Below are 23,570 nucleotides of genomic sequence, written 5' to 3'. Positions count from 1 at the left end.
GGGAAAACGACAGGAGGCATCCCAGGTTTGTGGTGGTCAGTAAAACGGCATGAAAGACGACGTGGAGAGCTAGGATCCAAGGACATGCATGGATGGAGCCCCTCGAGAGTCGAGGAAGCCAGTGGGGGCATCGACGACGTATAATTCTCCTTCCCCGTCCGCTGTTCCACCTCGACCCATTGGGCGGGCATTATCCGTAGAAAGAAACAAGGTACCGTATAGATAGGCAGCTGCATCCATCACCGTCGCGCGCTGTTACACGTGTTCCTGGGATGGGTTGTAAAGTTGGTGAGGTCAGAGTTTATCTCTGCCAGGGGGCGAGTGCACAACACTCTCATGTAGTAGTGTGCCCTGGTGTCTGGGTTTGTCGGACCTGGTACGATGGATGATTGATTGGGGATGCAGGTGAGATGCGATGAGAAACCGTCGTCCTCATTGAATTGCATGGCAAGGCGCGGCGAGGCGAGGCGAGGCGAGGCGAGGATCATTGGGTAAGGTAAGTACCGGGAAGTGCACGGTGTCGGTGTCAGTGTCAGTGTCGGTGTCGGTGTCGGTGTCAGTGCCGGTGTTGGTGTTGGTGTCGGTGTCCCGTCGCTCGTCGTCTGAAGGTTTCGGGGCAGAAATGGCACAAATGGCGGAATGGCAGCAGAAGAGTGAGTGGGGTGTGAGTGGAGTGGGAGTGGGGTGAGTGGAGTGAGTGGAGTGGGTGCAGTGAGTGCCGTGAGTGGAGTAAATGGCTGACGGCGAATCAGAAGGGTAGGGCTGATCGACGGCTGCTTGGCAGCTACTTAGCGTGTGGCATCGACCCTGGCCAAGTCAACTCTACGGGACGGACTTCATCGCCTCGTTTCTTACCCTGAGCATTCCGTACGGGTATGTCTCCCCCATTGACATCAACATCAACATCAACATCAACATCGACATCTGCATCTGCATCAACGCTGCCTGCTCAATGCTAACGAGCATATAAAGACAATCGCGTTGGCACACAATCACATCTCTCTGTATCCATCTCCTTGCTGTCTATGCTTGCTAAAAATTTCGGTTCGTTTTGATCTTCGATGCACCTGTCGCGATTCGTACTTCCATCCTCCATTTCATATATGTTCCTTGATTCTTCATGGCGGTTTTCCTGAAAAGGAGCTTGAACCCAGAAAGCAGCCGTAGCAGCAGATCATCGTCAAGAAGGCATCGCCATGTCAGGCCCAATTCTCAGTCACGTTCTCGACGGCTCCAGAACGAGCAGCACAGTAACCGTCAACCTTATAACGAGCAACATCATTATCAGCCATACTCTCGACCCCTACACATCTCACTGCCTCACGCTGTCCAACCATCACAAACACCATGGTCGTCCCCCTCGCCAATGATCACGGTCACTTCTTTTCAAGTCGACCACGGAAACGTGGGCATAACAATGGAGCGTACCCCTTCCGGGAACTCTATCATGTCCGACACTCCACAGCCCTACTCTTCCCTCCAAGACGATCACACGCTAGACAGATTCGACTCAGAGGCCGCGCACCTCGTCGAAACCGTCTCTTCGCGTCTCCCCGCTCACACGAAACACTCCCGTATCCTGCGCTCGCTTATCCACTCACCCTTCCCCATTGACGACATTGCCCTCGCCTCGATCCTGCACTCCACCAACCTCCTCTTCTTCTCCGGGGTGCTTTCAGGCAGAGTCGAGTGGGAATGGTCATCCGCCCCTCGTTACTCCACCGAACTCATCGGCACCACTGCCCTCCGTCGTCGTGATGACGGCGACGGGTACGAATGCCTGATCGTGTTAAGCGAGCCGATCTTAAGAGACGAGAAGTACGATAGACGACTGCTACTGAGTGCCTTCTTCCACGAGCTCATCCATTGCTACCTTTTCGTGCTCTGTGGCTTCGAGGCGAGGAGGTGTGGCGGGCACACAGCGGGCTTTCGGCGGATCGCCGGCGTGGTGGATCGATGGGTAGGCGAGGGCGTCTTGGGATTGGGGTGCCTGAGGGCGAACTTATTGCACTTCCGAAAGGATCAAGGAGTGGTGCCGTTTGAGGGCGGGCCGTATAGGGAGGAGAGGTGGCGAGCATCTGAGTGGGAGCAGGAGCCGAATCGTGAACGTGAGCGTGAACAGGATGTGCGGGAGTGGAGTCCCAGGCTGGAGAGCGGGTTCTTGGACTCCGGCCAGATGATGGTGCCGAGGTACCATTAAGAGCGTATTATCTTTGCCTTTTCCGGGGAGTCTTTACTGTCGATTTCTCGACGTGGCGTTTGGGACGAGCATTGCTCGATAGAATATCTTGAAAGACGACAAAAGCATGGTGGCTATTAGGTAACCAGCGCTTAACCTGGGCTTCGGCTTGGTTTTGGGTTTGTATATGCACGAATCACTGATGTCCCGAGAATATTGCTTCCCTAACATCGGGATTGGTCCTTTCAAACGGGACGGGAACGGGGACGGGGACGGGGCTGTTTCATCATATCATATCATGCCTCTCTGTCTCTATGTACATACGAGTATATATGTAAGTACGAATCTATATGGACTGTATATTCATGTATATAGGTATGTAAACACGTATCTTATCTATCTTTATGGGACATTCTCCATCGGGGCTGCGGCCTGCCTACCTACCTACCTACCTACCTACCTACCTACCTACCTACCTACCCTACCTACCCCAAATACATACTAGGATTAATATACTACCTACGTACGATGTAAATGTATCACCATGCTTCTTCGGCAATGCCAATCAATTCATCAATATCATCGGACTATTGTCTATTTATAAATTATTATTATATAGATATAGTTATCTAAAAAAAAATTTCCATTCATTTTCGATTCTATTCGAACCGAATCAGTTCATCCAAAATCCAAAATCCCCGATCCCGAATCACGAGTTGTAGCTCGTAGCTCGTGACCTGTGACCAAAGTGACTGGCTAGTGGTGAAAGGAAAATGATTAGTGCGGGTGGTTCAGATATCTATCTCATCTCATCTCATCTTATTTCATCGACTGGCCGTTGGGTGCTTGATAAGGGGGGGTGGTGGTGGTGGTGGTGGTGGTGGAAAAAAAAGAGGAGAGAGGAGAGAATGGTAAAGTTTGTGGGTACAGTAGGTGAGTATTACAACTGAACTACTCTTGCAGGATGGAGGCGGCGGCTCTCTTTGAGGGAATATATATATATATATATATATATATACACGAAATTGTGGCTCGGAGGTCTGGCTGGGAGATGCCATTTTGATCATATCCAGGACGTACGTACGTAGCAAACAAAGAGGACGAAGCTAATCAGGAAACGGTCCTCGCTCTATCGCATATCTTTTTTATTAGTTAGGGAGTTTTGGTAAGACTCGGGTACCCACTGACTGCAACGCCCATCCATGTCCCTCCTCGCAAAGCCTTGCGAAGTCCAAAGTCTCATGTATGTAGGTATGTATGTAAAACGCCAGATTCACTCACTCACACTCCAATCCAGTCCAACCCAATCCAATCCCACGGTTGAAGGTTCCGATATGCAAATAATTATCCATCCGATATGCTTCAACCTCAATTCACTTCACTGCTGCTCTCCCTTGTAAACACCCGGGCCGCACAACACGGCCACACTCTTGAAGAAGCGTCGCCACTCCAGCGGATCGCCCTTGACCTTCACAAAGCGCACCTCGAGCAGCTCCGCCTCGCCGGTGATGTACGTGTCGACCACGATATCACCGCTCAGACTACATTGCCTGCCATCCACCGTCTTGACCTTGATCCAGCCGGCGTGCTGGCGACCTTGCATCTGAGCCACGGGCGGGATGGGAACGTTGAGTTGGTGCAGGGCCTCGCTTAGCATCTGCAGCAGCAAGGGCGCCGAAAGCTGCGAGAAGAAGCGCGTGAGCGAGTAGTTCGGCACAATATCTCGGAACTGGCGCGCGTGCTGCGTCAGGCTCATCGGTACGGCGGGCACGGCTGCGAACTGGCTCATGCTCGGTTCGTCGGCGAGAGACTCGAGAGGGTGCGCGGCGCCGTTGGTCATGGTGCAGATGCCGCTCTCGTGGGCAGTAGTTGGCTGGCTGGCGCTGAAGGCATTGGCATGGGCGCGGGGGATGCGCTCCCAATCGAAGAGGATGTCGTTGATGGGCGTTTCCGGCTGTGTGAAGGAGAAGCGCGGGCGCTGGTTGTCGGAGTCGATGTCCATTGCGTCTTGGCTCCCTCGGGCTCGTTGGGAGAGGGTAGGCTGCTTGTTGAAGTCGATGTGCAGGTTCTCAAGCATTTCGGTGGCAAGGCGGAGAGGGTCTTTGGATCTACCTTCTGCAGTTACCAGGCGATTCTGGCGGGTGTACCAGGGATGTTGCTTGATTTGGTGAAAGTTGAAGCGTTTATTGGGATCTACGTTCATCATCCCGCGGAGTAATGAGAGTGTAGTAGGTGGTAGCTTTTGCCAGAGTTCGTCCGTACTTCGTCCATTCTTGCCTAAATATTCTTCGAATTCCCAACTTTGCGATGTCGGCTCGTCCCATGGAGTATTCCCAACCAGTAAGACGAACAGAACCACGCCGCAAGACCAGATATCCACCTTGTTTGCCAAATAGCCAGCTGCGTTCGACACATTTCTCGATTGGGTATTCCTAGAGCAAGAAATGACTTCCGGAGCAATGTATGGCGGGCTCCCACACATCGTGCTACTCATCTTCGTCGCTCCTTGGTATTCGAAAAGCGTAGCCAGTCCAAAGTCCGCAATCTTGAGATCTCCTCTCTCCGAAAGCAATATGTTCTCCGGCTTGAGGTCACGATGGCCCACGCCCTTCGAGTGCATGTAATTGACGCCGCTGATCAACTGCATGAAGTAGAAGTGTGCGATATCCTCGCTGACCCCCGCATCGGCCTCGATCTTGTCGAATAGGTCCCCACCCTCTGCATACTCCATGGCAATCCATTTCCAGACCGCATCTTCGCCGGTGGCAAACCATTCTATGATGTTGGGATGCTGGCCAATATGCGAATGGAGGGACACCTCCATGGCGATTTGCTTTGCTGATATGCGGCCATGCTTTACCGCGTACGCTTTGTGGATGAACTTGACTGCGAAGACGGGGGTTGTATCTGTGGGCGGAATTGCCTTTTTGATGCTGATTCAATGAGTACAGAATCTTCCGATGTATGTGCTTGAAGACATACGATGCATATGCTCCTCTTCCTATGGTTTTTGAGATTATACGGAAAGGCAGGTCGCGGGGCAAAGGGTCTAGTTGACTCTGCATTGGTGCCATGTTAGCCATTGTACGTGCAGTGATCTCAACATCTGGAATCGAAGGGCACAACTGCATATTTTCACTTACCATATCCAAAGAAAAAAAAAATTCCTTCCTAACGGTGTTGATCGAGTGGCAGTTGATATGAACGCGTGCGGGTTTCGAAAGGCAGTGCCAACGCGTAGGATGGCGCGTGCTGACCGGTGGTCAAGGCTACCTGTAAATTCAGCCTCGCTTCCCGCGTCCCCTGGTGAACCAGCAAGTAGACATGGCATATCCATTTGCCCACCAACAACACCTTTGTCTGCTTGCAGGCGCAACTCGCGCATTTGCATTCGCATCCGCAGTCGATTGATTTGCATTCAAACATTCTTCTGCCTCTCAGGAATTCGAGACCTTCTTTCTTTGTTCGCTCAATCAACTTCTTCTTGCCCTCACTTGCTTGCTCTCGCATTCATCATGACGGACTTCGATATGGAGGATACGCAGAACTCGGCCCCAGGCACCTTGCCCGCTGCACAGGCTTCGAAGCTCAGTGCTCCAAGAAAGGGCCCCGATGCTCAAAGTACCACCAAGAGGTCAGTTTGTTTGGGTCTTTGTTTCCGTTCGAAGCGCATGCCGTTGTGCCTGGCTTCTTACGGCTCTTGTTGGACATGGAATTCTGTTTCGGCACCTTGCCAATTGGACCTGCACCATTACATCTGTATTCAGAACCTGTCCAATTTTGTTATCAGCGCCATTGAACACTCGAAAAATCCCTTTATAAGTCAATTGCTAATGCCCTTGCCAGACTACAAACCGAGTTGATGCAGCTCATGACCTCCTCCGCTCCTGGCATCTCCGCCTTCCCATCCGCTGATGGTAACCTCCTCTCCTGGACCGCCACTATTGAAGGCCCCGACGACACCCCATACGCCAACCTGACTTTCAAGCTCTCCTTCGCCTTCCCCTCCAACTACCCATACGCCCCACCAACCGTCCTCTTCAAGACCCCCATCTACCACCCGAATGTCGACTTCTCCGGCCGCATCTGCTTGGATATCCTGAAGGACAAATGGACTGCTGCCTACAACATCCAGACTGTCCTGTTGAGTTTGCAAAGCTTGCTTGGTGAGCCAAACAAGTAAGCATCTCCCCATTCTCCTTACGAAGTCAATGCTGACGAAGAGAAAGCGCGTCTCCCTTGAACGGCGAGGCTGCTGAGCTGTGGGACAAGGATATGGAGGAGTTCAAGAAGAAGGTTCTTGGCCGCCATGAGGACATTGACGACGAGTAGAGTATCCGTGGGTTGAAATTGAATTTGTGGGGCGTTGGTCTTGATGGGCATGGAGAATGTGTACAATGAGAACCTTGACTTCGATGGGACGGAATGTTCGTTTCTGGCAGCATCGTCTGGGAAGCAGGGAAGGCGTATACCACCGGACATTGAAATGGGAGTGAGAGCGGTCGTTGTCCTTGCTGTAGATACCTTGGATGCTTGTATTCAGAAATTGAAGACGTTGAATCGAGTCTTGTACTATGCCTCTTGGAGGATTTTCCTGCTGGGTAGAGTGGTTGGTAGATCCAAAACTAAGAGCCTTGAGATCGGGTTCTAGCCAGGGAGATTGAATGCCAATGGCAATACTGTCTCCGAATACTACCCATGAATTAGAGGTAAGTAGGGTGGTAGACCTACCAGTATAATCTCCAGATTCCTGAGATTGCCATAAATCACGATACCAGGCGAGAGAAGGAATTGAAAGGCAGCATCGAAGGCGGCGGGACCGAGCGCGAGCGCGAGCATGAGTACTTGGAACAGAAAGTAGCTGGCATTGATTGATACGAGGGAAAACAGTCTTCGGTACCAGGAGTGGGAATGGTACGGCATCGGGTATCCTCTCACTCGAAATGGGAGAGCCTGCGAATATATATCGATAAGCGCAACTCCCGACTTAATTTCACAATGAGGGGGTAGAAGAAATTCTCTCTCCGTTCGTTGCCTCCTGCTGATCACCAATACTAACCAAGTGTATCCTATTCTCTCGCCCTGTTTCGGTTCTGTGACTCAAAGGCGGCAGATCAGGGCATGCATATCTATGTCCATATTGCTAGGTTACGCGGGAAGAAGGATACCGAGTCAGTGAGTGCACTGCTCAACTGGACAGGCGCATACTTCGTCGTGGAAGAGGGGCGGCACTCGCACGTCCAGATATAGATTGCCTGGTAAAGAGATTATTTCGAGCTCCCAATTTCACCAGGGAACATACGCTGTCCAAAGACTTTCTCCCACCATTCGCTCGGGAGTTCGTGCCGCATAGTCCATCAGCACCTCAAGTATCACAATGAGGCGTGTAGATACCCAGAAAACGTGCTTGTGTATGGGTATGTGTGTGTTTTGATTCGCCATTTTGACCCTTTCATTCATAAAGCTAGCCAGCAATCGAATGGCATCAATCATCAACTCCACCCAAACCTATGCCATGAAAAAAATCACCTAAGCATCCTCGACAAGAACCGTCTGCAACCCCTTCGCATTCTTCACGTTGACGGCCTGGACGTAGCTGTACAACTTCTCCTTCGCGCCCTCCTCGTCGTTACGCTTTCTCGAGATGCGGACGCGGATTCTGAAAGGGACACCCTTGATGCCAGCCTCCCAAACCTTCTTGTTCAGCTGGGGGTCGAGACGAACGTCGGATGTGCCCTGAATTTTACGTGTCAGCCCTGCCGACCTCGGCTTACCTAGCCAACTCCTCAATGCTTCCAGCGCTGCATATCCTCCTACTTGCGGGTCCTCGAGGTGGATGCGTACCATTGACTTTGTTGCGAACGCCTTGATCTCCTTGATAGCTCTCGGGGCACGCTTCTTGAAGGTAACACCATGAAGCTTTATTCGATCAGCACTCCTTCTCACTTTCAGATCCTAGGCGCTTCCATATCGAACGTACTCTCTTGTGCAGGTGGATGGTGTACTCGCGAGCAACGACATCGGAGATGGCGGAACGTTGGGTCTTGCCCGCAGGCTTCTTGGTCTTGGTCGACATTTCTGCTTGAAGTCAGTGATCTGTTTCCCGACGTGCAACGCAATAGAGCTTTTCTTGTTGTGAACGTACTGTGGATGGTCGCAAGTTGGTTGTTGAAGTTCGTTGTCGTGCACCTCAAATTTTAGAAGCTGAATTCAGACATTGGTTCTATTGTGGTGGCGCTAAAGTTACGCGAATTCTAGGCCCATTTTTAACTTCCCAAAACGTGCTAGTGCGAGCATATTGTTGCCTTAGGCATCAGAAACTCGACTTGGAGGGAAGGGAGAGCAGCCGAGGAGGCTGAGGAGCGCGATCGAAGTTTAAGGTAAATAACTTCACCTAATACTGCGAGAGCGCTTCTATTGATAGAGTGCTGGGATCATCAGCTGTCTTCTCGCGGTTTTCGCGCCGCCGCACACTCGTTCACCCTCACTTCCATTGACCTCATACCGAAAGACAATATTAAACGATTACAATCTCCCGACTGTCCGACGACTACTTCAACTCCACTTCAATTCTCGGTCGGACCTAATCAGTACCGTCTCTCGACAATCAAATCCATAATCTCCTTCAGATGGCGCAGACGCACTCCCCCTCTCCGCAGCCGGATCTCAACCGGAACAGGCTCCCCACGCTCTTTGAGGTGCTGAGCAGAAGAACGTTGGCACCCGTCGATCTCTTCTTCTACTACATATACATGAGAGATCAGCAAAGATCTGTGGATTATCTGGACTTCTGGTATGCTCGGGGGGGATGTATCGGAAGGATGCAAGATCTGGAGGCTAACAGTACAAAGGCTCGATGTTGCTCAACACATGTCAATGTGCCGCCACTATGTCCGTGAACTCAGACGGTCCGTATTAGTAGGAACACCGGATGGCGAGAGGTCTGCTTCAAAGCGATCATCCGCATTGCTTGAAGGTCTCGGAGACATACAGGCGGGCCCATCAGGACCATCGGTGCTGGCAGGCGAGAAGGAGAGGTACCAAGACGCTCAGATGTCAGCCTATCTTCGTGAAGAGGCCGCCGCCAACGCAGCTCAGATGGGCCACTCTCCAGCTGGTAGCCTTGGATCCAATGTTCCCCAAGAAAACATTGAACGCCCAAGACCAAGCTTCATGAGCAGCCATGGAATGATGACCTCGGACTCGAATTCTCCTGAACACACCGTTGCTCGCGCCGATATCCGTTCCTCCGCCGAAAAAATCCTTTACACGTTCCTCCTCCCAGGTGCTGAGCGTGAGATCATCCTCCCTGATGCTATCACCTCAGCAATTGTCGAGTCCATTGAGGAGCGAGGGCGTGATGATCCAGAAGTCTTTGACGCCGCAAAGGACTACGTATTCCAAGCTATGGAGCGTGATGCCTTCCCAGGATTCCTACGAGCAAAGGCCCTTGGCAACCTTGTCCCGCCTTCTTTAATGTTGAGGTTGATAATTGGTCTCCTCTCCCTCTTTGCTGCCTTCTGGGCTGCCTTTTGTCTCATCTTCCTTAATGAGTCTCGACATACCAGAGTCTGGGTATGTCATCTAGCTTGTTTCCTCTTTGAACTTGTAATAACCTTTATGCAGCTCATCATTCCATTCACAATCGGCATCTACGCTCTGTGTTCCCACCAGTACAACCTCGACCCCATCCTTGCCCTTGCAGGCTACAGCGAGTACAGTTTCATGGGCTTCTCCCAGATCCGCGAGCCATACGTGCGCCGCCTCCTGAACAAGCGAGCCATCATGGTCCTTGGTGTCACAATTTTCTTCACTACCTGCGCCTGTGTTCTCTTCATCTTTGTTCCTGGAAAGAGGTTGTGACAGAATTGCAGTACATGGGTGGTTGGTTGGTTGGTTGGTTGGTTGGTTGAGGTGTGGTCTCGGAGGGCATCTGGTGTTAGGCTTTACGGAAATTTGGCTTGGGCTTGCCAGGCAGGCGTTCAGGGGTATTCAAACGCTGCAAATTTGTGCGAAGGACTGGCTGGCTGATTGTATGCCTGCTGGCCGGCGTTCCGACGACTTTATGATTTCAAGCTTGAGATCCTATTGAGGATGCTCATGATGACTATTGTTGTCAAGATACTGTTATTTGCTTTTTAATACCCTTAAATAAAAGGTTCTTCTCCTATTCATAGCTGCTCCTAGGTTTGTCTATGCTGAGTAGCTCAGCTCCAAGCTATCATTCTGCATCGTAATTTTGATTCGATTACCAGGCCAACGATCTTATCTATTTCTTGCCACCCAAACCACCCAAACCGAAGCCCCTCTTCTTCGATGCCCTCGAACTCTTCTCCTCGTTCTCATCAGAGTCAACATCCATGCTATCGTCTCCGCCGTTGCCTCCCAATCCGCCGTTTCCTCGCTTACTCGTCAAGCCCCCAAATTTCCTCCCCGTCGTCTGAAAAATGCTGCCCTTGACTCCCTTCTCACCCTCGTCGAAACTCGTCGCCTGACCCTTCTTCTCCTCAAGTTTGCCATCCAACAGCTTCTCCAGCGTAGTTTGCCACTCCGCGTCCTCCTTGTGGCGCTTCAGGGCCTCGGCTTTGATGCTGGCGATCTGCTTCTCGAGGTCGGCGAGCGTCGACACGCAGCGAGCGGACCATTCGTTGAGCGTGCTGAGCATAGCTGGCACGGAGTTGGGCTGCAGATCTCTGAGAGGGGATACGGACGAGACTGCTACATTCTGGTGGTATGGGTCGAGCGTAGCGGAGATGAGGCCAGCGTAGATGGCTGAGATGACCAGATCCTCCAGCTCTCTGGGAGTCTCTAGGCCCAATGCTAGCAGTAGATTCTTGTAGGACAGGTCGGATTGGTTCTTCGCGAGCGTGAGGAAGGAGAGCTGGCGCAGTTTCTGTGTCTGTGCTGCGTTCAGCTTGGGGAGCGGTGGGGTGGTCTGAGAAATGAGGTAGTCGGCGTACGTGCCATAACTGAAGATCTTGAGGAGGGCGAGGGAAGGGGCGTGATCTGGGGAGGAAGACAGGGCTTGGATGTTCGGGGCCTGGAGCAGCTCAGCGAAGATGAAGGTGTTGGGTGCGCTGGTGGCAGACTCGATCAGGTTGGCTGCTGCACGCGGGGAGTTGGCGGTTTTAGTGAGGGCAAGGAAGGGCTGGTTTTCTTGTGGTTAGTAAGTGTGTAGTCTGTTGTGTGTATATGGGAAGCTGGAGTCGGGGGAGAGGTACGGCCAGTGCGTTGGTAGCTTTGATTTGCTCCATCCTGAAGGTTGTGAATGAGGTTGAAGCTAGAGTTCTTCGCTGCGTGGAGGATTATTGGCTTTGCTTTGTGGTTCGAAAGCTTGGTCTGGAGTCAAGCTTTGCTTGCTGATGTTGATTTGTTTGGCCTGCAATGAAACCAGTCCAATGTCCAGTCTCGGAATCGGAACTTGTATCAGTTGTTACGCCGGACTCCGTAGGCCATTCCATTATAAGTACCGGTACCTACTACTGTACGTAGTATTCATTAGCCGACCGGAGGTAAGACGATGGCGCGACCGTCTGGCAAGCCTGATTCCACATCTTCATCACACATCCGAACATTCATTTACGTCGCTGTCAAGTAACAGGTACAGAAGTCGATCTTTTATATACAGAAAGAAGAAAAGAATACCGAACCTCTTTTGAGAGAGAGAGAAAAGAAATGGGTACTTTGGATTACGGAAGGTCCTCGGTCTATCCGGGTGGGCAGGGTTCAATGTTTCTAAGTTGAGACACGGCTGGTTGGTTGGTTGCTTGGTGTGCGAGACTTGTCGCGACGTCGTACATAACCTGTGGATGCCGCCCGACTTCTCGTAATCGTCTCCTCGTTCTTCTTCTCTTTGTCGTGCTAATCGCTCGGTTGTCTCTACTTCTTCCTTATGCTACTTGTACATATTCGACAGCTAAAAATCTCCCTTTGCTGATACCCACTCTCTACTTCGTATTATTACGTTACCGACTCTATTTCTGGATCCGAAAGTTCCTTTCTTGCGGCGGCCCGCACAGGATCCCAGCAAATACATGTCCAAGAATCCCCGACTTTCTGCAGTGCCACCAAACTCGCAGGAGCTGGTCTTCTGCTCTCTATAATCGGTGAGTGTTGCGGTGATCATCGGTTGCTGTTGTGTGCATCTGTGACTGGGATCGCACGGTGTCTAATACTGACCTGCCTCATCTAGTACGCATCTCATTACTATTCGCAATCAGCTCATAATCGCCGGCCTGAGCCCATACCTTTCAACCCAGCCTCCCGCTGCCCGTCCAGTGCACCTGCTCGAGCGTCAGCGAGTTCGTCAACCATGGCGCCGAAATATCTTCAGGTTGGCTCGAGAGAGGCAGTTCCGCAAACGTCAATCGGCACTCCGGCACACATGGCGACTACAACGCTCAAAGTTGGGGGAATGACATGTGGCGCATGTACATCTGCGATCGAGTCCGGCTTCAAGGGTGTCGACGGGGTGGGCAACGTTTCTGTGAGCTTGGTGATGGAGAGAGCGGTTATTGTCCATAATCCGCAGCGGATAACGGCCGAGCAACTACGAGAAACGATCGAGGACCGTGGGTTTGATGCGGAAGTTCTAGCCACAGATTTACCGTCGCCTTTATTCGATAATAAGGGATACCTGTATGATGACGCAGTAGTTGACGATGAGGGAGGAATAGATGCGCCGCGGACAACTACGACGACGCTGGCTGTGGAGGGCATGACGTGTGGGGCATGTACCTCTGCTATCGAAGGGGGGTTTGCGAATGTACCGGGCGTGAAGCATTTCAGCATATCGCTGTTGTCGGAAAGGGCGGTAGTCGAACACGACGATTCTCTCTTGACTGCGGAGCAAATCGCCGAAATCATAGAGGACCGAGGATTCGGAGCATCCGTGGTGGAGAGCATGAGAACTGCACCATCCAAGAGTTTAAAGGCACGCCGTGAGAGCACGGGGAAAAGAGAGAATGTTGCAACGACTACTGTTGCGATTGAGGGAATGACCTGCGGCGCATGCACATCTGCTATTGAGGGCGGCTTCAAGGGCTTGGATGGTGTGGTTCAGTTCAACATCAGTTTATTAGCAGAACGAGCAGTGATCGTCCACGACCCTGCGAAGTTGACATCCGAAAAGATTGCAGAGATCATCGAGGATAGAGGATTTGATGCTAAAGTACTGTCCACACACCTGGGCTCTGTCGGACAATCAACTTCAGCAGCCGTTGCGCAGTTCAAAGTCTTTGGTGTAAAAGATGTGGCAGCCGCCAGAGCTCTCGAGGCCAAACTGAGGTCGGTGCCCGGAGTCGATTCGGCGACAATCAGTCTTGCGACATCGAGGCTAAATGTCTCACATCATCCCAACATGGCTGGACTCCGAGCCTTGGTTGAGCTAATTGAAGCCCAAGGATACAATGCTCTTGTGGCCGATAACGATGACAATAACGCTCAGCTCGAGTCTCTGTCAAAAACAAAAGAAATCACTGAGTGGCGGCGGGCTTTCAAGACGTCGTTGGCTTTTGCCATTCCCGTATTCCTCATCAGCATGATAATACCCATGTTTATCCCGTCCCTCGACTTCGGTAGCTTAGTGGTTTTGTTCCCCGGTCTTTACCTCGGCGACATTATCTGTTTAATTCTTACGATACCTGTTCAATTCGGCATTGGAAAGCGTTTTTACATTTCTGCATACAAGTCCATGAAACATGGATCGCCCACCATGGACGTATTGGTCGTCCTTGGTACTTCTGCGGCATTCTTCTTCAGTATTGCCGCCATGCTGGTCTCCGTCTTCCTACCTCCTCACACTCGCCCCAGCACTATTTTCGATACCAGCGGTATGCTGATCACCTTCATCACTCTCGGACGATTCCTTGAGAATCGAGCCAAGGGACAGACATCAAAGGCATTGTCACGACTTATGTCTCTTGCCCCTTCCATGGCAACTATTTACGCTGATCCCATCGCGGCCGAAAAGGCTGCGGAGGGTTGGCAGGTCGCCATTGGATCCGGAAAGGAGCCCAAGACTGAACAAGAGGGAAGTGCAGCCGAGGAGAAGATTATTCCAACCGAGCTGATCGAAGTTGGTGACATTGTCATTCTGAGACCTGGAGACAAGATCCCAGCCGACGGCACTGTCACTCGCGGCGAAACCTTCGTGGACGAAAGTATGGTAACCGGAGAGGCTATGCCAGTTCAGAAGCGTAAGGGCGGCCTTCTCATCGGAGGTACTGTCAATGGAACAGGTCGTGTCGATTTTCGTGTTACCAGAGCAGGCCGAGACACTCAACTCAGCCAGATCGTCAAGCTTGTTCAAGATGCCCAAACTACTAGAGCACCTATTCAACGTCTCGCCGACACGATTGCAGGATACTTTGTACCCATCATTCTGCTGCTTGGATTCTTCACTTTTGCAACTTGGATGATTCTCAGCCATGTCCTCTCGAGCCCTCCCAAGATCTTCGTTGATGAGGCTAGTGGTGGAAAGTTTATGGTCTGTATCAAGCTCTGCATTTCGGTCATCGTCTTTGCCTGCCCCTGTGCGCTTGGTCTTGCCACACCAACCGCTGTCATGGTAGGGACTGGTGTAGGTGCAGAGAACGGTATTCTGGTCAAAGGCGGGGCTGCTTTGGAGACTACTACGAAGATCACGCAAATGGTACTTGACAAGACAGGAACGCTTACCCTTGGCAAGATGACTGTTGCAAACTCCAGTCTCGTTCCCACGTGGCAAAATAATGCATGGAGAAGAAAGCTCTGGTGGTCAATCGTTGGACTTGCAGAGATGGGTAGTGAACATCCTATCGGCAAAGCTATCCTTGCATCCGCAAAGAACGAACTGGGCATGGACATTGAGGGAACAATTGACGGTAGTATCGGCGAATTTGAAGCCATCGTAGGCAATGGTATCAGCGCCCTCGTCGAACCTTCAACCAGTGCCGAAAGAGCTCGCTACCGCGTCTTGATCGGGAGCGTCCGCTTCCTGCGCGACAATAAAGTCGACGTGCCTCAAGCAGCAATCAACGCTTCCGAGGAAGCCAATATCAAGGCCGCCGGCTCAGCCAAGGCTGCATCAGCTGGTACTACCAACATCTTCATCGCGGTCGATGGTGCCTTTTCCGGACATCTCTGTCTCTCGGACACGGTCAAAGAGAGCGCACGTGCAGCAATTGCCGCCCTGCACCGTATGGGTGTCAAGACCGCTATTGTCACTGGGGACCAGCGCTCTACAGCTTTGGCTGTTGCCCGTATCGTCGGCATCCCGTCCGAAAACGTACATGCCGGCGTCACGCCGGACCAGAAGCAAACCATCATCCGCAAGCTTCAAGACGCAGGTGAATGCGTCGCCATGGTCGGCGACGGCATCAACGACTCCCCCGCTCTTGCATCTGCAGACGTTGGGATCGCCATGTCTTCAGGTACAGATGTAGCTATGGAAGCCGCAGACATCGTCCTCATGCGCCCCAATGACTTGATGGACATCCCAGCCTCAATCCAACTCGCCCGCTCGATTTTCAGCCGTATTAAGCTCAATCTGAGCTGGGCGTGCGGATACAATGTTATCGGCCTTCCATTTGCAATGGGTATCTTTCTTCCTTTCGGGTACCACCTCCATCCCATGGCTGCAGGCGCTGCCATGGCATTCTCCAGTGTCAGTGTGGTTGCCAGCAGTCTTCTCCTGAAATTCTGGAGGCGCCCTACATGGATGGAGGATGTGCTTGCAGAGGAGAAGGGGCCATTGAGACGGAAGGGCAAGGGATGGGGAATGATGGGTGGCGTGTTGAGCAAGTTCACGGACCTGGCGAGGGCTGTTACTGGCAGGAAGAGAAATCAAGAGGATGGGTATGTACCGCTCGGTAACCTGGATGCCGTATAGGGCTAGGAGAATGGAGGTCTTTTCATTTTAGAATTGGGATATCTCGGCGCTATTTAGCGTTGCATGCATGGCACTGCACTGTTTTCCCTCTGTTTTTACTCGATCTTTTCAGCTACATGTCTATACGCTATGTATCTATACGGAGTCAAGCAATGGCAAGAAAGCGTTGTCTGGGACAGGAAGAAGGAGTTGTTATTATTAATTCAATCCGTTCTCGAGCTTGATGTTCTGCAGTGCTTACACTTGTTTGACTGCCATACTTACTACTACTACGTCCCAGGCGTAAGTACTATTACTCCTCGAGGGTAGGGTAACCAGGGGGTTTAGAGTGGAAACTAAACTTTTGAGGCACCCTCGAGGGGTAATACTACTACTACTACTTAGGCCTGTACCGTGGTACGTAGTAGTATTTCTACTAGTAGTAGTACCACGGTACAGGCCTAAGTACTACTATTACCCCTCGAGGGTGCCTCCAAAGTCTAGTTTCCACTTTAAAACCCCTGTTTTCCGTACCCTCGAGGGGTAATACTTACGCCTGCGACGTAGTACGTCCCAGGCGTAATTGTGACGCCCTGAGGGTAGGGTAAGCAGAGGGTCTATAGTGGAAACTACCATAAAGGGTAGTAGGGGGTCATTTGAACGGTCCTCTGATCCTCTTTTATAAGAGACGGCTATTGGATCGCTTAAATTCAGTACTAAGCTCTTTTCAAGAATAGTTTATCGAAAAGACCGTCCCATTAAAAGAGACCGTTTTGTGGCCGTCCCATAGCCGTCTTCGTTTATATTTTTAAAACAGGCTTATTAATAAGCTCGTTTTAAAAAATTGAAATAGTTCGATGACTATTTTAAAGAAGGTATAGTTATAGATAAAAATGATCTTTTAAATAAAATTGTTTAAATAATAATTTAAAAAGTTCGACGCCAAGATATTTTTCGGTATCGCTGCTACGGCTTGTATATCAACGCTTTAATTTTTTTATAATCGAAATCGATCGATTTAGCAAAAGTTTACTCGCGTACGATGGCCGCCCTTGCAGCCTACGCAAGAAAGGGGTAGTGATATAAGGGGGGAGTGGTATAAGGGGGGAGTGTAGTAAGTGGTTAAGGTAGTAAAAGGTAGATTAGCAAGCATTAAAAGGGTATTTGCTTACTAATTCAAGTTTTCAGGGACGGTTTTAAGCTCAGGGACGGCCATGGGACGGCCATGGGACGGTCTTAAAACGCTCGAAGACGGTCCCAAAACGGTTTTTATACGAAAAGACGAGTATTTAAAAAAAAACGATTTAATCGAATAAAATAGTTTTATTTTAGCTACGATTTAAATATTTTAAATCGTTTGTTTTCAAATACTATTCAATCTTAAGTATAGGCCTAGGGTGATCCACCAGCTATGCCAACTTATTAAAATCGTCCCTAAAAGAGATGGTTGTCGGACGATCAGCTGACCGTCTAAATGCTCCTGCATTCCCCTTTAAGGTAAACTTTCGAGGCACCCTCGAGGGGTAATACTACTTATGCCTGTACCGTGGTATTTTATCCTTTTCCGCTCTGACGGTGAGGACTCACCAGCTTCGGTCCCTTGGCCGGTGATCATTCCCCATACTTCAATACTAGTGAATCATAATGTGGTATGCTTCAACGCCTTAGTAGTAAATTGAATGTCTCTCTGTAGTAGTATATTGAGTTTTTGTCTAATGCATCACGCACAACTCTAACAATTATAGTACCACGTACAGGGTCACTGGCGTAAGTAGTAGTACTACTAGTACTACTATTTCACCCTGAGGGTAGGGTAAGCCAGGGGGTTAAAGTGGAGATTTAGACTTTTGAGGCACCCTCAGGCAATTCGTGGGGGGGGGGGGGGTATATTCGCGTAACTTTTGTCTTTTTTCAAATGACTGTTTTTAGCGCGATCGTAGACCTTTTGATTTAGTAACGAAGCTTTCGACGCTACTGTACTATCCCCCACCCCCGTTGTAAAAGACAAACCCACTTGGTGAAAGCATATTTTGACCGTAAAGCTGACCGCTTACCCAATGTAGCAAAATGACGTAGATATTGATTTTCTAGTATCTTGTAGGCCCTCCTTATGCATCAGTCACTGCTTGACATCGATACCACCACGGATTATACGTAGTACTACTAGTAGTACAAAGAAATAATGAATTCTTGGGGAACGGCTTCCCAAGCGTTAGTGGTACAACCTCCGGGTTAATACCCAACAAAAATATACTTTTCGTCTTTTATTCAGGGGGGAGGGGGATAGTATACGTACTAGAGAAGCGAGCGACGCTTCACTCTTGTTCTGCTTACACTAGAACCGATCATCATAGCATAAAAAGTACTTTGAACTTGGGATATCGCCAACTACAGTACAACTAATTAAACGGTTCATCAATTCTGTACGTAATCCGCCGTCTTCTCCAGGAACGTCTACTGCGTCCCAGGCGTGACGATCGCCGCCCCGAGGGTTGGGAAACCAGGGGGTTTAAAGTTGGGATTTAAACTCTTGAGCCTCCCTTCAGTCGGTAATCGATCGATAGGGCTGTACTGACCGCCGGTACGTCTCTCTTTTCGGCGACCTTGCAACAAATTGATTCTGCGAAAAGCTCCATTCCCGATCACGATTTCTTCGGCCCGACTTTTTCATTTTACTTCACCACACGCCCAAGAATCCGACAAGAGAGACGTTAATTACGGTAGTTGTACTGCGTAGTAGTAGTTGACATAGGGCTGCATTTAGTTCAGGCTATCAAAGCATAAGAAATCACAATACGGTATCCTCGAGACATAGTAGTAGTAGTACGTACTACGTAGTAAGAAAGCATTTACCTGGTTTATCCGTAAGTAACGTAGTAGTAGTAGTAGTAGTAGTAGTAGTAGTACTACTAATTTGATCATGAATACCCAACGCAACGCTTATCGACCGACATGCCTGGCACTTCGATTTGCTTATCCTTCTCCAATCCCCTGCGATCGGCCTGTTTTGATGAGGTGGGGAGAGTAGCCAAAGACTCTTTCTACTGCTACTACTAGCTTGATGGAGAGATCGCTTATGGTTAAGCTTTGAGACATTGTTCTTGACATGGTCCTACCCCAACCTACTCCAACCTACTACTACCGTTGTACTACCTACCTTAGGTAACTTGACTCTGGACCCTCTGACCCTGAAGGTATACGGAGGGGACTTGGCAACTCCGTCAACGTACTACGTAGTAGCTGTATCACGTGCTCTCGCTCGCCGGCTCAGGGTTCATGGCTGCTGTGTTCAAAACTTTTCCTTCCTACGACCTATTTTTTCTTGGATGCATTCTTCTCCTTTTGATCCATGTGCGGTGACCGACTCTCATCAATTGGCCGTCCGCCGTCCTACTGATCGGCGTCACTACTGTATACTGTACATTGCTCTTCTTGACCAAAGGTAGTTGTGCTACTAGTACTACGCACGTTTTAAACGTAAACGTCAAAAAATTTCCGCCGCTTATGCTTGCGAATTTCGTGGAGAAGAGTTCAACTCTAAATTGCCCTCTCGCACAGTTCGCTTACTTCGTACAGTACTACGTACTTCATATGATCTGATCTGATCTGTATGTCTTACTTGTATTAACAGTGACTAGGGGCACTCGGTGCTTCTCTGAACTGAACTGAACTCTATGGGGAGATCCCGTACGTGAATGCGAAGCTCGGTTCAGCGTGGCGTGGGAGAGAGACTCTATCATGATCATTCTTGCTACTGCGATAGCTCAGTGCGAGACGGTTCCGTACCGCGAGAACATTCTCTCTGGAGCTCTTGAGGCTGATTGCTGATGCACTGGGCCGAATAGTATGTGACCTTTTCACGCTCTCGTCGCCATCTCAAGAATTAAGCTTACTCTGTACGTGCGTGCCTACTGCAAGCGAAACTCTCTCCGGAAAGGCCGACGAGTTTCTCGGGGCATGCTTTCCATGCTTTCAAGAGAATTTGCATTTGCATGGCGCTCTCCCTCTCCTCATCAACTTCCCCTCACGTAACTTACGTAACCGGCCAAAAGAGTTTCACACCTGGAGGGTCTTCTGCTGAAACCTCTTCTGCTGCGACCCCTTTTTCCAACGTTCGTCTCTCTCGACACCGTGACCGACGATCATTCGGACCAGCATTCAGGTGTCCGCGGCCCTGGCAGATAGGAGACAATGGGGATCAGACCCTTCTCTTTGAACTATGATGACCGAAAGAAAAGATGCCAAGCAAGGATACTTCTGTGATGGGGTGCAACGACTTGATGCTTCGGAGAAATGTGACCCCCTACATCGCGATGCCATGGGATTATAAAGTCTGGACGGTTCGCTCCCGTCAGCAGTCTTGATCATCCTGCAGCAACATCCTCTCATTCCAATTGCTTCTTTGCATTCTCTGCTTTGCATTTTTGCGCTCACAATCGGGAACTCCCACCGCCTCCGGTTTACCCTCTCAGTCCGGCACTATGAAGTCCATTCTCAAACTTTCAGCGCTGCTAGCCATCGCCGCTGCAGGCATTGCCAGTGGTTGGGAGAACAATGCTACTAAGGTCGTTGCTCCAATCGATGAGGAGGCTGTACCTGATCAGCCAACCGAAATCTTCAAACCGCTCCCCCATAAGCACGTCAACAAACACGACCACAACAACCTCGTTCCTAAGAAGAAAACTTCGTTCTACTACTCGACGAAGTCGAAGAACAAAACGGCTGACGCACACATAACCGTCAACCACACCATGAAGTACCCGTCAGTAATGTTGGAGGACATTGCGGCGATTACCGAGGTCGATTGCACCCCTAACTCGGTCAAAACGACGTTCAACGACACGAAGGTGTTTGAGAGAGCTCGAGCTTTTTGGTGAGATCCTTCCCTCGCCTCAAATGACCTAAGCTGATGGTTTCCAGGTATAATAACCATGGCCCTCTGGTCCTCGTTACGAACCATTTGGGAGATTGTGACAGTGAACTGGATAGAGCTTTCTTCATTGCCACCTCTGTAAAATGGGACGCCAAGACTCTGGTAGCAATCGCATATGCTAGGAAGGCAGATGTTTCTAGTATTGCCAGTAAGTGACACCTGACGTGCATACAAGCCGAATCAGCGCTAATTTGCCATAGCCCAGTCCGAAATCTCCTTCGGCGATATCGCTGCAGGCTCCCTCACTCCAGTCAAGAGCAAGCGTAGTTTAGACCCCTCCATGTCCTTCAGCCCAACTTACTCCCTTTCTCCGAACACCACCCTCTTCTCCCAAGCGCCTTTCGTAGATATCAAGGCGGAGAAGGGTTTGTTCGCTTCAAACGTGACCTTGTCAGGCTACCTGCGCTACGACTGGTTGGGGTTTAAGTTAAAAGAGCTTTACTTCGATCTCGATGCCGATTTCAACGCGGACTTGGTTTTCAGCGCCAGTGTGGAAGCCGAATTCGCCACGTCTTTCGAATTCGCTGCACCTGTGGTCGCCCAGGGCATTGCCGTTCCAGGAGTCCTGGAGCTAGGACCTATGCTCGAGTTCTCCGTCGGCAGTGACATCGGAGTATCTGCTGCTGTTGATCTCTCCACTGAGTTTAAGCTCGACCTTGCAGGCGCAAATGTCCACATTGATGTCATGAACAAGAACAACACGGCTTTTAGCGGCTGGGTCCCAACCTGTGAGCTTCCCTCCAAATTTTCCCAATTCATGAACTAACATGAAGACAGACTCCGCCAGCGCCGATCTAAACGTCAAGGCCCAAGCTCACTTCGACCCATACGCCGCCCTCACCGTTCAAGTCGCAGCCAATGCCTTTGGTGGTCTCTTGGACCTGTCTACCGGAGTTGTCGCCAAGGCCGAATTCGAAAACCAATTCTCGATCTCTGCCGAAGTCGCCGTTGACGAGAACGGCATTGAGAACACCACGGGCACCAAGAACGCGGGCGTTTGTCCGCACGGAATTTATCTTGAAAGTGAGTTCTTGTTCAGTCTGGATGTGTTCGCGACGGAGTGGTACTCCGCTTCGATTGTCGCAGTCGCAGAGCCCTTCTTGGAGAAGTGCTACAGCTGGGACTCTCATTTTTAGATTTGAGGAGGAAGGAGATACGCAAATAGATAGATAGATAGACTTGTTCAATATAGACTTGAAAATTTGCCGTATAAATACCGGTAGACCTCCCTAGACCATGGTGACTACCTGTATCTGTAATCGAAAACTCTACTTCCGAGCTTGGTACGTCTTGCGACAGGATACCCTGTCAAGGTCGCTTAATCTCGCTTCGCACGAGGTCGTGGGGTTCTTCGTTCTCCGTAATCCTTCCTCCACAGAAATTATGACGGCCACCGACACAACAGCCCCCATCAGTATCACGACACACAGTCTGGATACAGCCAGTCAATACATGATTCTAAAAATCCCCATCTCCCCAGAAATCAAAACCTCCTCCTCCTCCTCCTTCTCCTCGTCTCAGAAAATGTCAAGACGAAGTCCGACCCTAATGCGATCCAGACCTACGGTACTAGGCAAACTGCTGTTGGCCACTTAAGCGAGAACATCAAAATCAATATGAGACCTTCAGCTATCACTTTCCCTTTACGCCATAACTACAAATCCAAATCAAATTAAATGAAAAAAATTATGATACAGATTATGAAATAGCGATTAGTCTAAAGTATCGCACGCAGCTTGCGAATAACTTTTTATCCTTTGCCTTGCGTGGTTTTAAATTCGATTTTATCGATTGCAACGTCGAAAAGGATTAAGTAGAAATATTATATATATATATATATATATATATATTTTTTTTGCTATTAAACGTGCTTAACTGGAGTGAGGTCGAGGGAACAAATTGATTAACAAAGCGATCTTATTCCTGCTAAACCAAAGCCGAACCTTTTTTTTTTCCAATATAAATCGATGCATTATCATCTTGCTGAAATTAATATCTACGTTGAAATTTTCGACAGATGACTATAGCTTGACTTCAGCTTTGATTGAAAACTTCGAGGTAAGATTATGCTAAGTACTTATATCTCTCCGATCTGAAATCTCGATGTATGATATAGAGATCCGATCTCTCGCGGTCTGAAAAAGGGCTTTTTCAAACCATCATTTTCATTTTTTTTTTTTTTTTTTTTTCGCATCGTATGTATAGATTATCCGACGACTCTACCGTATCTCTCTCTCTCTCTACTGTATAAGCGTGCGGAAAAAAAACCTATTCGGTCTCCTTTCCTGCGACCTCGCTCGGTAAAGCACTTATTCGATTGGACGATTTCGCTTTAATCTTTTTCCCGTTTTCATCCTCGATTGTTTAGAAAGATACTGTTATGGTCGAGCAGCTGCGTGTTTTGGGACAAGTTCGGAGCGCTTTTTACGTTTTTGAGTAAAGATTTTACGATTTTTTTTTAAAAAAAAAATCTAGTACTTGACGAGAATTCTTTTGGTAATCGAGATTATACGCGCGAATAACTTTTTGTACAGGTGTTTAAGATTTATGCGAAGGTGTCGTGGCAGAACTTATTGGTCGGATAATAAAATATGCTTTCTGCCGAATAG

At 49.7% G+C, this 23,570-nt stretch overlaps 8 protein-coding genes across 8 annotated transcripts; 5 read left to right on the top strand and 3 right to left on the bottom strand.

Moving 5' to 3' along the window:
- Nucleotides 1-1,447: 1,447 nt before the first annotated feature.
- L3040_007557 (uncharacterized protein) lies at nucleotides 1,448-2,200 on the top strand (the record flags this gene model as incomplete). Its single annotated transcript, XM_007291237.2, has 1 exon — nucleotides 1,448-2,200. The coding sequence occupies one exon, from the start codon at nucleotides 1,448-1,450 to the stop codon at nucleotides 2,198-2,200; it is 753 nt and encodes a 250-aa protein (XP_007291299.2).
- Nucleotides 2,201-3,557: 1,357 nt separating this feature from the next.
- L3040_007556 (uncharacterized protein) lies at nucleotides 3,558-5,325 on the bottom strand (the record flags this gene model as incomplete). Its single annotated transcript, XM_007291238.2, has 3 exons — nucleotides 3,558-5,112; nucleotides 5,162-5,238; nucleotides 5,323-5,325. 3 exons carry the CDS (start codon nucleotides 5,323-5,325, stop codon nucleotides 3,558-3,560), a joined length of 1,635 nt encoding a protein of 544 aa, XP_007291300.2.
- A 369-nt stretch (nucleotides 5,326-5,694) lies between these two features.
- On the top strand, nucleotides 5,695-6,511 carry L3040_007555 (uncharacterized protein; the record flags this gene model as incomplete). The annotated part of the gene is made up of 3 exons (XM_007291239.1): nucleotides 5,695-5,813; nucleotides 6,026-6,358; nucleotides 6,409-6,511. 3 exons carry the CDS (start codon nucleotides 5,695-5,697, stop codon nucleotides 6,509-6,511), a joined length of 555 nt encoding a protein of 184 aa, XP_007291301.1.
- A 1,197-nt stretch (nucleotides 6,512-7,708) lies between these two features.
- On the bottom strand, nucleotides 7,709-8,476 carry L3040_007554 (60S ribosomal protein eL31; the record flags this gene model as incomplete). Its single annotated transcript, XM_007291240.2, has 5 exons — nucleotides 7,709-7,915; nucleotides 8,024-8,098; nucleotides 8,160-8,257; nucleotides 8,325-8,368; nucleotides 8,427-8,476. The coding sequence occupies 5 exons, from the start codon at nucleotides 8,474-8,476 to the stop codon at nucleotides 7,709-7,711; spliced, it is 474 nt and encodes a 157-aa protein (XP_007291302.2).
- A 332-nt stretch (nucleotides 8,477-8,808) lies between these two features.
- On the top strand, nucleotides 8,809-10,042 carry L3040_007553 (uncharacterized protein; the record flags this gene model as incomplete). Its single annotated transcript, XM_007291241.1, has 3 exons — nucleotides 8,809-8,972; nucleotides 9,031-9,754; nucleotides 9,806-10,042. The coding sequence occupies 3 exons, from the start codon at nucleotides 8,809-8,811 to the stop codon at nucleotides 10,040-10,042; spliced, it is 1,125 nt and encodes a 374-aa protein (XP_007291303.1).
- A 406-nt stretch (nucleotides 10,043-10,448) lies between these two features.
- L3040_007552 (uncharacterized protein) lies at nucleotides 10,449-11,433 on the bottom strand (the record flags this gene model as incomplete). Its single annotated transcript, XM_007291242.2, has 2 exons — nucleotides 10,449-11,327; nucleotides 11,401-11,433. The coding sequence occupies 2 exons, from the start codon at nucleotides 11,431-11,433 to the stop codon at nucleotides 10,449-10,451; spliced, it is 912 nt and encodes a 303-aa protein (XP_007291304.2).
- A 1,058-nt stretch (nucleotides 11,434-12,491) lies between these two features.
- On the top strand, nucleotides 12,492-16,049 carry L3040_007551 (uncharacterized protein; the record flags this gene model as incomplete). The annotated part of the gene is made up of 1 exon (XM_007291243.2): nucleotides 12,492-16,049. The coding sequence occupies one exon, from the start codon at nucleotides 12,492-12,494 to the stop codon at nucleotides 16,047-16,049; it is 3,558 nt and encodes a 1,185-aa protein (XP_007291305.2).
- Nucleotides 16,050-20,509: 4,460 nt separating this feature from the next.
- On the top strand, nucleotides 20,510-22,097 carry L3040_007550 (uncharacterized protein; the record flags this gene model as incomplete). The annotated part of the gene is made up of 4 exons (XM_007291244.2): nucleotides 20,510-20,901; nucleotides 20,949-21,109; nucleotides 21,162-21,689; nucleotides 21,739-22,097. The coding sequence occupies 4 exons, from the start codon at nucleotides 20,510-20,512 to the stop codon at nucleotides 22,095-22,097; spliced, it is 1,440 nt and encodes a 479-aa protein (XP_007291306.2).
- Nucleotides 22,098-23,570: the final 1,473 nt, after the last annotated feature.

Source organism: Drepanopeziza brunnea (genome assembly GCF_022702325.1).
Source record: "Drepanopeziza brunnea f. sp. 'multigermtubi' strain 214-2 chromosome Unknown ctg13, whole genome shotgun sequence".
Taxonomy (NCBI): Eukaryota; Fungi; Ascomycota; class Leotiomycetes; order Helotiales; family Drepanopezizaceae; genus Drepanopeziza; species Drepanopeziza brunnea.
This window is presented reverse-complemented; position numbering and strand designations above follow the sequence as displayed.